General features: G+C 40.8%; 2 protein-coding genes and 1 non-coding gene across 3 annotated transcripts; 1 reads left to right on the forward strand and 2 right to left on the reverse strand.

Annotated features, from left to right (window-relative positions):
* Positions 1 to 1,713: 1,713 nt before the first annotated feature.
* Positions 1,714 to 2,804, reverse strand: LOC137828810 (uncharacterized). The gene is made up of 2 exons (XM_068635522.2): positions 2,579 to 2,804; positions 1,714 to 2,320 (listed from the first exon to the last, which is right to left on the reverse strand). The coding sequence occupies exon 2, from the start codon at positions 2,313 to 2,315 to the stop codon at positions 1,926 to 1,928; it is 390 nt and encodes a 129-aa protein (XP_068491623.2). The 5' UTR covers positions 2,316 to 2,320; positions 2,579 to 2,804; the 3' UTR covers positions 1,714 to 1,925.
* Positions 2,805 to 3,632: 828 nt separating this feature from the next.
* TRNAI-AAU (transfer RNA isoleucine (anticodon AAU)) lies at positions 3,633 to 3,706 on the forward strand. The gene has a single exon. It is a non-coding gene; the product is annotated as a tRNA-Ile (tRNA).
* Positions 3,707 to 5,569: 1,863 nt separating this feature from the next.
* On the reverse strand, positions 5,570 to 6,715 carry LOC137829533 (uncharacterized). The gene has a single exon (XM_068636353.2). It carries the CDS (start codon positions 6,637 to 6,639, stop codon positions 5,689 to 5,691), a length of 951 nt encoding a protein of 316 aa, XP_068492454.2. The 5' UTR covers positions 6,640 to 6,715; the 3' UTR covers positions 5,570 to 5,688.
* Between the last annotated feature and the right edge of the window lie 8,479 nt (positions 6,716 to 15,194).

Genomic DNA, 15,194 nt, shown 5'->3' on the forward strand with positions numbered 1-15,194 from the left:
ATAATGTAGTCACAATATGATATCCATAATATTCATCAACAATGTTAAATATATAATGATGGAAGTTGACATGAATTTATATAACATTAAAACCTCATTCATGTCAATGTTATCTTGAAATTATTCCTTACTTGACTTTCAAATACATATTTCTTACCCTAATTCACTTTATGTAAGAGATTTGAAGACTATGGTTTTTATTGAGTATATAATTAAAAAGTAACTTATTTTAAAAGTATGTTATAATTTATATATGAACAATGAATCAAATTAACATGTCTAAGTATATTATACTTTTGTAATATCTAACTTTTTCTAGAAACCTACATAATCTTAAATGTAATTTAATCACTTGTTTTCTAATAAAAAATTACTAAAGCTTTTTTTATTGAACTCAATTACATATGTAACAAATGGTTTATGCATTTGTCAAATTTGGTAGGAAGAAACCTATGGATGAACTAGAAAATGTCATTTTAAATAACGTGGAAGATTTAAAGTCATCAAGAATTTTCAAAACTTTAATCATTTGGATGTTGAAATATTAGCATCTAACTGAAGAAAAAAGCTATGATTATATTGATTTCAATCTATTTAAGTAAAAAAAGAAATACGGCTGTTGTGTAAAAGAAAGAACATTAAAATGCACTATTTATACAATGACATTTGGCATATATTTAGAAAATCTTCTCCACAGACACTTAAGGTAGAGAGAGAAAAAAAACGATTTCTTATATATGGATGAACTAGTTTGCAAAAATTATTTCTTATTGATTTTTTTAAAATTTGTTTTTTAATTCTTAAACTAATTTTAACTTGAAATTCTGTTCTTATAGAACTGTTTATGTCCGAACATACTCTTCAACAGCGACGTATATATTGTGTTGTATGTAAAATTTTAATGTTAAAAACATAACCTTTCCTGTACGAAGAGCAGTGATAGAAACATCTTGAATCTATAGAAACAACTTGAATAAAAAAATGGTCCTTCCACTGTATGAAGAGCAACATACACGAAAAACAACCATCAATCTAGTGCTATAAAAATATTATTATATTATTTATTCTTACATGAAAGATTATCTCCCATTTGTGAGTGAAAATCAGTTGCTTTTTTACAACCCATAGATAAGAAATGGTTTCAATACTCTTGTTCTTCAATAGTACAAAATTCTCATTTTGAATTGCTATATGTTATTGAAGTTAGTACAAAAACACTGTTAAACATACCCTGAATAAAATTACACGAAAAAACATACGCAGCCGTGCCTATTTCCTTATAAACCTTCGAATGGCAGCAGACTGAATGATAGCAGGTCCAATGATCAGCTGAGTTGCATTTCTCATATAATAGAGCCTGTGATTGAATCGTTCCTTGGAATTTATTAATAAACGGCTTTTCTATTCATATTGCTGCAAGCCTGGTATTGAAATTATAATAGTTGGTTGCCTTTATTAACAAGGTAACGCTTTCTTGACAGAAAAAAAATTCCAATCCAATTGTTAAGTCCAAAAAACATATAGGTATTCAGGGAAAATTCCGAACTTGGTCAGTAATCATACGTGTGATGCAGAACATTGCCAAACAAGATAAGTAAGTGCATAAACTGCAACTCAAATGTGCAAGCTACAGTAATAGAAGCCAGCAGTAGCTGGTACAAGAATGAGTTCCATCTTTCTGGTGTGTACCTACAAAGATAAAGAGTACGAATGTTGCAAAAATTGTATGTCATTCTCATGTATCTGCTTCATACTTTTAGAAAGCATTTCAAATTTCCCATTATGAATAACACATCAATCCCAACAATAAACTTAAAAATATGGGATTGGGGAATTAGCATTCAAAATTTCAAGCTATATACATCTGCCTCTTCAACCTGCTTCACTGTACAAAATAATCCAATCATTTTCACAAACAGTTTCAACTATGGGGGGGCACTCAACTTGCACTGCAACCATGGCAACCTCTTCTCTCCCTTGAGTGAGATGAAAATCTCACGGGCACTCGAGTTGTTCTCAAACAGATCCAAAGCAAGAAAGTAGAGCTGTTCATCAACCCCTTGCAACTCATCCAACACCTTAATGCACTTGCTTATGGAGAACCTGTCCTCATTCTTCAAAATTGCATTGGCCCTCATCTTTGAAGCAGCAGCAATCTCCAGCATGGCCTCCACAATGGCATCGCCGTTAGCCTTACGGCTTCGCTTTCGGCCACCGGAACCAGACGGCACAACAACCTGGTGACGCTTGTGTCCATCCAACATATGCACGTCTTCTCCAGAGCCAGAAGAGCCATCCTCATCCACATAAGCCATTTCCACTGTAAAAAGTAAAATAATCACAACACCAATCAAAATTACGGTCATGCCTATCCTAGCTAATTCCCACTGCACAGTATAATTCACCAACAATGGGAGAAACCATAACACCGAAAATTCAAAACTACAGAAAACAAGGAACCCTAAAGCTAATTCTCACTAAGCACACGAAGTTCAACAGACCCAGAATGAAAAGAGAGCATTTTTAATTTAGGGGTAGGTTTGCAATGCGATTAAGGAAAGGGAACGAAACATAGTACCGTGTCGAAGTGCGGATTCCGCGAGTTAGAGTAGAGAAGCTTTGGGGGAATTGCGATCTTCTTAGAGACTTGATCACTGAAAACGCATTAATCAAAGTTCGTACAATGCGTGAAATCACTGCAACTTGGAAAACCCTAACAGGAAGAGGACACCGAAGGAAGAAGACAGTGCTTTATTCCGTCTTCATAATTAAATAGTTATACCAAAACTGTCTTTTTGTTTTGCTCTTATTTAATATTTTTCTTTTATTATGAAATGGTGAATTAATTAACCTATTTCTTATTGTGTCTATTCTATAGTGACAACAATTTTAGTACCGATATAATATTTTAAATCTAAAAAATATTAAAATATACTTAAAAAAATTATTTTTCATTAGGCTGTTTATCTCCCTGCAACAAACGCTCCAGCAACCATTACCATGAGATTATATGTTGACCTTAGTGGTAAAATTCTTTGCAAGAACATTCAGATTGATCATAACATGTTGCAAGAATTATAGTTTCAGTCAAAATACAAATTCGTTTTACAAACTACACTAAAAAATCTTCAAATTTCTTCAAATTTGATATATTATTAAAATATTTTATTTTGTAAAAATAATTTTCGTTTGTTAGAATATCATGCTAATAATTAGTATGAGGGGTGAAATAATTTCTTAATTACTTTTAAAATTGATTTGTGTTGAGAATGATATTTCAACATTATTTAATGTTTTAATACTTAGTACTTATTAACTATAATACTTTGTTTTTAATAGGCATTATGTTACTTTTGAATTAATACTATTTACAGTTAATTTTGATAGTGTCATAAAATGATATGCTTGAATATATATTAATAAAATAATTAAATGTCGTCGTTAACTTAAGAATAATAATTCATTATCTATCTATATTGGAATAATATATTCAATAAATATTAAATATAAAATTTATTGAATAATTTTTGGAAATACTGAGATGTACTAATATTTAAAGTATTAAATATTTATTTAACCCATAAAGTCAAATCTTTAAAGTTTTAAAATAATCTAGCATCCAATTAACATGTGGCCTATTAGCTCAGCTGGTTAGAGCGTCGTGCTAATAACGCGAAGGTCGCAGGTTCGAGACCTGCATGGGCCACCCAATACCTTTTTGCTTTTTGTATTATCTCATTTGGCTCAACACACCCTAGTGGCTAACTAGTTAGCTCTGTTTGTAGACATAAAACAATTAATTATATAATTGATTTTGACATAAATTTTAAGGAATCTGTTCTGCACTTAGTTGTGTTGTGTTGATAGCAGTGAGTGAACCTGATTCCAGCGTATGCTCCACTCTTGAGCATCCATGCTATATTGCATTTCAATGTCTTCCTCAGTCTCAGGGGATATATGCTTCCCAAGTGAAAACTTTCCCAAAAGAACCATCTTTTCTATCTTCTCTCATTCCTTCTTTCTTTCTCAAAGGGAACGAATAATTAACTTTCTTTCTCTCTCCAGCCAACACACAACCACAAATTAACCTGCTTCACTTTTAATAATTTTTTTAATTTTAGATGGATATTGTTTCTGTGTTGCTGAGACAATAAGAACGCTTCCTCCCAACTTTCTTTTTTTTACAGCTGCTCCTATCTGTATATATATAGTGCTCTTTACCACAAGTTCATCGAATCTGTCAAGTCTAGGAACATATTTTGGCGTCTCCTTTTCTGTTGTAGAAAATAATAGTTGCTTAGTAGAACTTTCTGTCCCTCGTTTACCAAAATTAAAATTACCCAAACACCTGAAACCTACAGTGAAAGAGAAGAATAAATGGTTGTCACTTCAATATACAAAAGGGAGTTTCTGTCCCTCCTTTTATGTGTTTTCCCCCTTACTTTTTATCTCTATTTTTCCTATATCTTCCTTTTAATCAAGTACAGAAGGTTTACTTTTGGAAACTGCAAAACACTAGAAGGATTTGGATGCAATGAACTAAACAAGGAACACCCAATTAACTTAACCCCACGTTTAATCAAATTTAAAACCATAAATTTATGAATTCTTTTACTATATATAATCTGTTCCTATTCATTTCCTTTTAAAGTAACTTGTTTTCATAACTTACACCTCTAACATGGGTCAATTCAATCAAGTATTATAGTAATATAACATTTTTAGTAAGATTTGGTAGTTCTTAAACTTATGAACCACACTTCATACCATTTTACTGTTTCGGTAATTTACATTATAATTCTTATAAGATTAAATATATTTTCAATTATTCCAAAATCAAAGCTTTATAATTTTAGTTCCTATATAATATTTTCTTTATTTTTCATCTCTATAAAATTTAAAATTATTGGTTTTAGCCATTGTAAAATATTCGAATTTCAATTAAAAAAGTTATTTATAATTTTCATCCTTTAATAAATTACTACAAATAAATTGTTACATATTTATTTAAGAGACTTTTGAACCGCGTGTTATATGTTATATAACAGTATGCTACAACCTTCTGTGTTTTAGAATAGGTATTGAACATTTTATTTAACATATAAGTAGTTAATAACTAGCGTCATACAATAAATTCATAAAAATGGTGATATTTAATTTTAGAGAAAATAAAAAAACCAAAATTTCATAATGAAAGCTAACTTATTTTACTAGTTGAAGTCAAACTTAAGTTGTTTACTTATGATTTGCTATAACCTATCAAAGTTATTCTAAGTAGTTGACATCATTATTCAACATCATCTAATACAAATAATACAATAATAGGTAAGAGAGGACATAATCTCATAACGTAAAAATAAAAACATAAATTTTTAACCGTATTTTGAGAAGATACATTAGAAAGATTCAAAAAACCTGAACCAAAGTTCCGAAGAAATTAACATCATTAAATAATTTTTCTTTTTTATACATTATCCAACTTTATTTCTAGTTAATATGAATGTAGACTAAAATTGAATTACTAATTACTAATTACTTTGAATATAAAAAAAATAAAATTTATAAATTATGAAAATTGATATTAATTAGATTGTATATATACTAGATAAAAAAATCTATACATAAGTAACTGTCTGCAGCAAAGTGGGATGATTCAAAAAGTGAGTTTTCCTAGCATTCTAATTGGATCTAGAGAGTGTGTGTAGGGTGGGAAAGAATCCCCAACAAAGTCATCCTAACATCAATCAAACTTTTGTACAAACTCTTCACTCTTTCCTCAATAATTTCAACCCCATTCTCCAGTTCCCTGCAGCTTATCTTTAGTCTCTCAACAGCATACTTCATCTCTTTTTCCTTTTTACCCTTCATCTGCTCCTTCAATTCTCTAGCTGCAGCCTCTGTCTGCATCAACAAAGATGACCAACATCTGCTTCTCTGCACCTTCTTCTTCTCAGCACTCCCTTCTGCTTGTTTTGCCAACTCCTGCAACATCCTCAACCAAGAACTCGTAGCCTCAGACATCTTCATCAGGGGCAGTCCACGTTTTGGATCAAACGATAGACCAACCTCAAGAAACCTGCAGGACATCAAGGCCATGGCTTTAGACCCACACATAACCTCACTCAGTTCGGTTTCATGACACAGCTTTTGCTGCAACATCTTCTTCAAACAAGAGTCACCGTGGTTCTCCATAGCTTTGCACCTCTTTTCCATGCTTTGGCAGGACTCCAAAAGTTCCAAAGCACGAGTTGTAGGCTTTCCAGCACCACCCTTATCAGCCAAATGCAAAACCACCCTCAATGAGTCCACGTACTTATCGATGTGTTCCATTTTGTCCATAAAATAATTGCATGCATCAAGAATCTCAACATTGTCTTCTAGGTACTTATCAACAGCACCACGATCAGCACAGTCTTTGTAACAAATGTTCACAAGAGAATCTGAGGCTATTTTCTGTGTGGTGATAGCAGCATCAAGCAACTGGGGCAGCCCAAATTCGTCTTGTGACCGGAGGGTGTCGAGCTCCGCCGCAAGTTCCCGGTCAAAGCGGGTTTTTTGCGGCAAAGGCGCCACCTTAGTTGGTGCTTTTGGCTGAAGGTGGCGTATGGGGAGTCTCCTTAGGAAGGTTGGTGTTCTCATAATTGGTGTGAGGAAGCAAGTAAGCAGAATACTTGGTATGAAATGTTTGAATTGGAGAGATGCATGCACACATAAGTTGAGTAATTGATAAGGTGGTGCAATATATATTTATAGAGAGAGGGAAAAGGACATGTGAGAATATGAGATTGAATTGCGATAGAATGCATGATACTGATATGAAGAAAAGAGGGTGGCTGGATGCCGTTGAAAGGTGTGTGGAGGGGTCCACTCAAATTCTCTTTTAATTTGCGGTGAACTAAATAATTGGATGACAACGGTGGCTGTTTCTTTTGTCTTGTTTTGTTTTGTTTTATTGAAAGTGAGCTAGCTGTACTGAGTGTGCGTGGTGAATGAGAAGACTACCACGTATTCTCGACTACTCACTCTCATGGACCCAATTGCTTTCACCAATGTGCCTTTGCTTCCAATTATTGGGACACACTCTTGCATAACAATAACAGTATACACACAAACCTACGGTGCCACAAATTATTACTGTCGTATCACATTATTACATTGTTTTCTACATATGTAATTAGGTTCTATTCCTTTTTTCATAAGCTAAGCCATTATTAGTAATTTTGTTATATAAAATCTTCTTACAAAAGTACAAAATCCTTACCTTCATTCTCCGTTCTTCAATCTCTCGGTCTCATAATTTTTTGGATTCGTTGTCAAGCCTATGCAGGCCACGGAGTACGCAGATTGAAATTTGTAAATTCACAGTCTCACACTTAAGTTAGTTTTGATTTGACATCAGTTCAAAATTTTTGGATTAAATCTTTTGTATTTAGAGACTTTGAGGTAATCTTCTATTTATAATAACTGTCTTGGATTTATAATGGTATGAGGTGATCTTCTAATTCTCTTAGACCTAACAGACCTAATAATTGTATTTTAATCCTAATTTACAAATGCTTTGTTATGTATAATCGTTAATGACATAATTTAGATATTTCACACTTGTCGCATGCGGAACGTTCTGAAGTGATACAGGTATAGGTTTGGTCTCTGGTTATTCGGCATCGATAATACACTTGTTTCTCAAGTTTGAGTGAAATGAAGAATTTATCTTGAGGATTTTGAAAGAAAAAATCACTTTCTTTGCCTTATTCATCGCACGACCGACTTGATGTGATGTTATCAGATGACCTGAGATGTCGAGTGTTTGTGATCTCCTTCCCTAAGTATATATGTCCCCGGATCCAAGGAGGTTTAACCTACGAAGAGTCTATAATGTGATGGTTAGTTGGATGTGACGTGTGTCAGAATGTTCTGAGTCGCGTAATCTGGGTCGTTGAAGGTATGATGATAAAAGGGTTGAGATTGTACATGACAATTCATATTCGCCCATCTTCATGCCTATAAATAGCAAACGTTGTGGGTTCTGTACCGTCCCGTCCCCGGGCGTTGACCAAAGTCAAAGTCAACGATTAAGTCAAAGTCAACATATAGTGGGACCACTCGAGGAGTCCAAGGAAGGAAGTCAACAGACTGACCGCTTGAGGCGTCGCCAAGAGAAGGCGTCGCCAAGATGAGGCGTTGTCAAGAGAAGGCGTCGCCAAAATAAGGCGTCGTCAAAATAAGGCATCGCCAGGAGAGGGTGTCACCAGGTTGAAGCATCACTGGGTTAAGATGTAGCCCAGAACAGTAACAAAGAGAAGAGAAAGGTGGCTTCAAGGCCATGGTTCTAGTACCAGTAGGGAGTAACCTGACTCGTGAAGTACTCATGCCACCGCTGGGAGGCCTCTGGGATAGATACGACCCATGAGAGGGCCACGCCCAGGGGAAAACCACGTGCATAGTGCAAGAGGAAGGTAGATACACTCCCAGGGGAAGTGACTAGAGGTTGGGGCGTCTGAGTTGGCACCCAGAAAGTCACCCCACGCGCCAGATGCACTTCGAGGAAAGAGGACTCGCACAATGGAATAACCCTAAATTGGGTTACGACGCTGTGAGGCTCTCTGCGTAGAATAACGATCAAGTCAGAAGAACACGTGGCAATAAGCACTGGAATATCAATATTTTCCTGAAAGTTCGCTAAGGTACGCGTTAATTTAGCTTACGTATCAAATGTTTCAAGGCACATTTTGATACTCTTTCAATGCGCTTTAACACGCTTTAAATGCGGGAGGTGTATAAAAAGGGGCCTTGGGACGTTTGAAAGAAAAGTTTTTTTAACCTAATTCCCACAGTTTACACAGAGTCAAAAAACCCTAGTTGTTTCACGGCGCACCCACTGTGCGCACATGCAATTAGGGCACACAGTATTAGCCACTCAGTATTATTCGACCACCTTCAGAGCATCCTTTCACGGTGTTCCGATACGGAGGTGTGTCACCCTTTGATGTTTCTCGCTAGCTGACTTGATCGTCGGAGTGCAAACGGCCGCGAGGGCGCCCCTTTGTTCACTTCTTTTCAGGTACTCACAGATGGAGCAGAACGAAGGTGCCCTAGCTCGCGAGGACAAGCCACGCATAGAGACGACCCTGGTCAACCGACGGGAACATTTGGCGCCCACCGTGGGGCCGATATAAAACATCAGTCCCATCACACAGTTTTTCAGTTCCAGTTGCAGTTTCCAACCCAGTTCCAGTTCTCAAATCGCACGATAGTCAGGAAGGTTTCCACAAACCGCGAAAATGAGACCTGTACGTGCTAGGAGTGAAGAGATGACCATGCAACAGCTCATGGGTATGATGCAGGGATTGCAAGAAGCAATGGCAACGTCGAAAGCGGAGCAAGAGCGCATGCAAGCGGATCTCGTGACATCTCAGGCGAGAAACGATGAGCTCCACCGTATCAACGAGGAACTACGCCGCGGGTGGCGCAACGTAGACGAGCCTAAGACTGTCACCCTACCAAGAGAATTCTCAACGCCGTTCTCACAGGCGATTCTAGAGACAACGATCCCCAACACATTCACGGGGCCCAAAGTAACTTTCACAGGGATAGAGGACCCTGAGGCGCACCTCACTGCTTTTGACATGCAGATGATGCTGGTAGGCGGATCTGGAAGAGCTGTTTGCTACCATATCAAAGTATCGCCTCAAATTAAACCCAGAAAAGTGCGTTTTTGGCGTGAAGGCAGGGGAGTTCTTGGGGTTTATGCTCACTGAGAGGGGGATAGAGGCGAACCCCGATAAGTGTGCAACTATCATCGCCATGAGAAGCCCGACATCAATTAAAGAAGTTCAGCAATTGACTGGGAGGATGGCAGCTTTGTCAAGGTTTGTGTCTACTGGAGGGGAGAAGGGTCACCCCTACTTCCAATGAATCAAGAGGTATAGCCGTTTTGCATGGACAGAGGAGTACCGAGGATTGTGTGGGCTTACCACACCACGCCCCAATCTTCCACCATGGAGACGCCTTTCAGCCTAGTATATGGGTCGGACGCCATAATCCCAGTGGAGATCGACGAGAGCTCGCCTCGTTTTCTAGGGTTCGTGGTAGAAGAATCCAACGAAGAAAGGAAAGTGAACCTGGATCTGATAGACGAAACTAGAGAAGAGGCGAGAATAAAGGCTGAGGCTGTGAAAAGAAGAGTAGAGCGTCAATACAGCTCTAAGGTGAAGCTGCGACAATTCCAAGTTGGTGATCTGGTCATGAGGAAGGCTCATCCTTACGAGTTGGAAAACAAGTTGTCTCTAAAATGGACTGGACCGTTCAGAGTAATCAAAGCCAAGGGGAATGGTTCATATAAGTTAGAGACTCTAGAAGGAGGCCCCATCCCACGTAGTTGGAATGCGGTGAATTTAAAGTTTTATTTCAGTTGAAATTTTGTAAAGGGGACACTCTTTTACCCTCCCGGGGGTTTTTTAACGAGGTCACCCAAATAAAGAAAAAAGAAGTTTAAGATATTTCTGCCTTAGTTTTTCCCTCTCATGTAAGATCAAAGATTAAAGAAACAAAGACAAAGATTCAAGGCGTCGCCAAGATGGGGCGTCGCCAAGAGAAGACGTTGCCAAGATGAGGCGTTGTCAAGATGAGGCGACACCAAGAGAAGGTGCCGCCAAGATAAGGCGTCGCCAGATAAAGGAACGGAGGTCAGATTCAAAGCAATATAACAGGTATGTTCAATATAAGTTAAAAATCCGGATGCCCAGTCCTTGAGCAAGGGTTAAGGGATTCCTTCGGGACGCCCCCTCCTCAGGTATGAATAGCTAGCCCCGGTATCAGATGTTAAACATAAGGTAAAAAACCAGGTGCCTTGTCCTTGAGCAGGGGTTAAGGGATTCCTTTGGGACACCCCCTCCTCGGGTATGAATAGCTAGCCCCGGTATCAGACGTTAGACGTAGGCTAAAAATCTGGGTGCCTAGTCCTTGAGTAGGGGTTAAGGGATTCCTTCGGGACGCCCCCTCCTCAGGTAGGAACAGCTAGCCCCAACGTCTGATGTTTAGAACACTTCGCCTTGGTGTTTTCAGACACCCCGAGGACGATACGACGCTGCTGTAGTGGGCCCTCCTCAGGCGTGGGCACCAAGCGCGAAGAGATAAGGGCTAAGTTGCTCTGGTGTTTAGACACCCCGTGGGCGATACGACACTGTTGAAATAGGCCTCTCCATGGGCGTGGACACCAAAGCGCGACTTTTGTCCCAAGTGTTTAGACACGCTGAGGACACCCAGATCAGGTCTCTCCTCGAGCATAGACACCCAGTACAGGTAGGATAAGTCCTCTACGCCTTCGAGCGATGTCGAGGCCATAGAAGAACAGATAAGTCCTCCTCGCCCTTGAGCGACATCGAGGCCAGAAAAGAGATGAGACCCTTTTTCATCTTAAGTGATGATAAGGTCAGCAATGCCTTTGGTAGTAAGCGCCTTGGGGCTCAAGGCAAGTAAGTGAAAAGCAGGAGAAGGATGGAAGCACGAGTTACCAAAGATAAGAGAAATATGCGAAGTTAAACCCTCCTTTACCTTTGGGCAATAACGAGGCAGGCGACGCCTTCATGGGGAAGATTCCTCGCAGATACAAAGACCAAGTATGTTCCTCAGTAGGGAGACCAAAGGAAGGGCACGCGTCACGACTTAGAAAGGGAGAGTAAAAGAGGAAATTACGTGCTACCTAAAAGGGTTAAAGGCAAATCGGTGAATCACGAATCGGAAATAGGTACCAATTACGCCTTTGACATGATAAAGAAAACAGAGACGAATAAGGAGTAAGAGAAGCTAAAAGATACACGAGAAGACAAAGATAAAGTGCGAAAAGGGCTAAACAAGAATATGAAGGCAGAAGTCGAACGATAATTAAATAAGTGAAGATAAATGTCAGAATTACAGATAAAGTCCAAATGTTATAAATACAAGTGTTGGGCCAGTTAAGCACAGTTCACTCCCCGAGGTCGAGGGGCACGATCTTCCCATCAACGATATGGTTGAAAGGGTTGCAGTTAGAGGTGTCAATCCCCGGGTTTTCACAGGTGGCTTGAGCTAGGGCCTCCTTGAATCCCTCTGCAAAGGTGTCGGCCATGTCATCAATAAGCTTCCCTTTGGCTTTCTCCAGGTTTTCAATTGTGGAGTCCCGGATTTCCCTCTCCACAATGAGCTCTTTCTTGGCCCTCTCCAGCTCTTCAATCGCGGAGTCCTCAGAGGCTAGCTGCTTCTCGAGAACTTCCTTCTCCACCTGAAGCCTGTTCAATTCGGCCTGGAACGTACCATGCTCAGTTTGGAGAAGGTTGAGCGCTTCCATCTCTGCAGCTAGCTCCCCTTCAATTTTTTCCAGCGATTGCTCCCGGTCAGCACACTGCTCGGCAAGTTGTTTCTGTTGTGCCTCGAAAGTTTTCACCGCCGTTTCAAGATTGGCGATTTTAGATTGTAGAGACGCCACCTGATTGAGGAGCTCCGCGCTAGCTTGCCCTGCACCATGTAGTCGTTTGCGGGCTTCCTCATTGGCCTCTTGGGCCCTCTTCAGAGAGGCCTTGTAAACCTCCTCTTGGCATGCCCAGCCACGGCACAGGCTCTTCTTCTCCTCTTTCAAGGTAGCCACTTCCTGTTGGAGAGTTTGGAGGGCGCGTGCCTCGTCAGCCTTGGACTTTACTTGGGCACGCCATTCAAGGGCGACGACCAAGAAGGCCCCCAAATAGTAGGGCATGCCCTCTGTCTGTTTCACTCCAAAGGGCTCACCCGGCGATAACCTCTCATTGAAACCCCTCATCAGCTGCCTAATGGGAGGGGGAATCTCCATGAGCTCTGGAGTAGGCGTAGGGGCAGCAGGCGTAGGAGCTGGTGTTGGTATTGGTAGAGGCGCAGACTCCACCACCCCATCCTCTTGGACTCTTTGCTGTGGGGGAGATGTGGCGCTGGGGGGGGTTGTCCATCAAAGACCCCCCATGTGGAGGTGAAGGGAAGCGTGAGTAAACGATGCGGTTGGTCCTCCTCCTCTTATAAGCAGACCCCACGTCTGAGTCTTCATCCTCGGAGGAAATGGTGAACACCCTTTTGCTTTTGTCAAGGGGGGTTGTGGGAGGAGTGCCAGCTACAGCCAGTGGGACTACAACAATGGGAAGGGGAGAGTTGGGTGTTTGGAATGTGGGGGGAGAGTTGGATGTTTGGAGTGTGGAAGGCGCTTGGAGCATGATGGGGGAGTTTGGTATTTGGAGGGAATGAGGAGAGCTGGGTGCTTCGGCAGTGTGGTGTGGTGCTGTGGTGATGGTGGCAGTGGGTTGGACTCGGTAGTGGGGGTAGTGGAGGCGCCAACCTTTGCAGGTGATGCATCAAGGCGAGCCTTCAAGGACTTGGCCAGTTCGACTCGCCTTGAGGAGTCCATCACTGATGCTGCACCAAGACAAACCAAGCAACAAAGGTTAGTTAAGCATGAAGTGTCAAATACATATGGCGATGCATAGAAATTTAGAGTTAAGATTTGAACTCAGGGCCAAGTACAGAATATCAACTCTACTACTGAGGCAAATTCACAGATCAACAACACGTATGGAAATTAGAGCAGATAAACATTGCTTACGATAATGAGAGAAAGCACGATTAAGAATCAGATATAGAGAAGACAAGCAAGGGGCAAGATTCCCTACCAAAATATGCAGAAAGAGCGTTGACATCAAATTCGCGAGCTATAAGTGTCGAGGTGTGGAAAACGATCTTCAGGCCAGCTAAGGCCAGACACACCTCCCTATCAGCGGAGGATAGCTCGTCCAGAGATTTGGGCTTGGTCAGATTGGGCTTCTCCGTCCAGTACAGAGGAAAGCCATCCAAGGCTGCGGGGTCGTGTTTGGCGCAACACATCCAGCCTTTGTAAGAGTTCTGGAAGAGGGTGAGGAGAATTCTGCCAGCGACTCTGGAAAAGCTCACCCAGAGGCTTTTCCCTTGTTTTTTCACTTCAAAGAAATGAAGGAAAACGTCCACTAAGGGTGGGACGCCCAGGTGCCCACACAGAATTTGGAAAGCCCTGACGAATGCTCAGCTATTGGGGTGTAGCTGGGTGAGGGCTATGTTGATCTCCGTGAGCAGCTCCCTCTCAAAGGCCGTGAAGACCGACGCGCTTAAAAATCGTTTGATAGAAGAAGAAGAAGGGCTTCCCCCCATTGGATTTATCGTCCACGCAAACTGGCTCCCCAGGGGTGCCATGGCGGACAGAGATGTGAGAATCGTGGGTTCTGCAGAAGGTGTTGAAGTTGTACAATCGTAGGTCACCCAGATGGTCCTCTATGTCTTCAACAGTAGTTAAGGTGGTGCATTCGTTCAAGAGTTCGTCGAAAGCCCATGAATAAAGGGCCTTGTAGTGGACCTTTGGTGGAGGAGGATTGGGCGTTGTTTTTGTACGCGCCATAGATTGATAAAGAAGCTGAAGAAGAAAGAAAAAGCAAAGGCTTAGTGAAGGAGTTTTGAAGAAGCAAATGGGACGAAACCCTAAGAAAACCCCCTCCCACGCGAGAAATCCAGAAAAAAGGGAGAGCGAAGAAATGTGGAGGAAAGGAGAAGAATACAGAAATAGAAGAAAGATAAACACTCCCAGGCAGTTATATCAGGCACGATGAGTAGAAGGAGGGTCATCGAATGAGAAACTTCATACCTTTAAGTGTTCTGAGTTGGTGAAGATCGAAAAGGCAAAGAGAGAACAGAGAGCACAGAAGGAGCTTTGAGAAGATGAACAATGAGGAATGTGAAGAGAGCAAATGGAACAGGTCCTTGAGCGCGCGATTTCGAAAGGTTATAACGTTAACTTGGAAGCGCTAACGACGCTCGTCCCCAGCCGTAGGATCGAGCCACGTGTCGAAGGAGTAAAACACAACTTAAGGCGTCACATCTCTGGCGCAGAGAATGTCACGACAGCTGCTCAAGAGAATGTTACGTCAGCTGCTCAAGAGAACGTCATGTCAGCCACTCAGGAAATGCCACATCATCAGGGTGCCACGTGGACGATGGGGCAAGGCCTTAGTCTTTTCGCTGAAAACAAGTATCAGCTCAAGACTGGGGGCTTGTGTACCGTCCCGTCCCTGGGTGTTGACCAAAGTCAAAATCAACGATTAAGTCAAAGTCAACATATAGTGGGACCACTCGAGAAGTCTAAGGAAGGAAGTCAACAGACTGACCGCTTGAGGCGT

Source organism: Phaseolus vulgaris, chromosome 7 (assembly GCF_051622355.1).
Source record: "Phaseolus vulgaris cultivar YP4 chromosome 7, ASM5162235v1, whole genome shotgun sequence".
NCBI lineage: Eukaryota > Viridiplantae > Streptophyta > Magnoliopsida > Fabales > Fabaceae > Phaseolus > Phaseolus vulgaris.

Excerpts from the sequence above, each read along its gene's own strand:
- LOC137828810 (XM_068635522.2), bottom strand. The coding sequence starts at position 2,315 with ATGGCTTATGTGGATGAGGATGGCTCTTCTGGCTCTGGAGAAGACGTG.
- LOC137829533 (XM_068636353.2), bottom strand. The coding sequence starts at position 6,639 with ATGAGAACACCAACCTTCCTAAGGAGACTCCCCATACGCCACCTTCAG.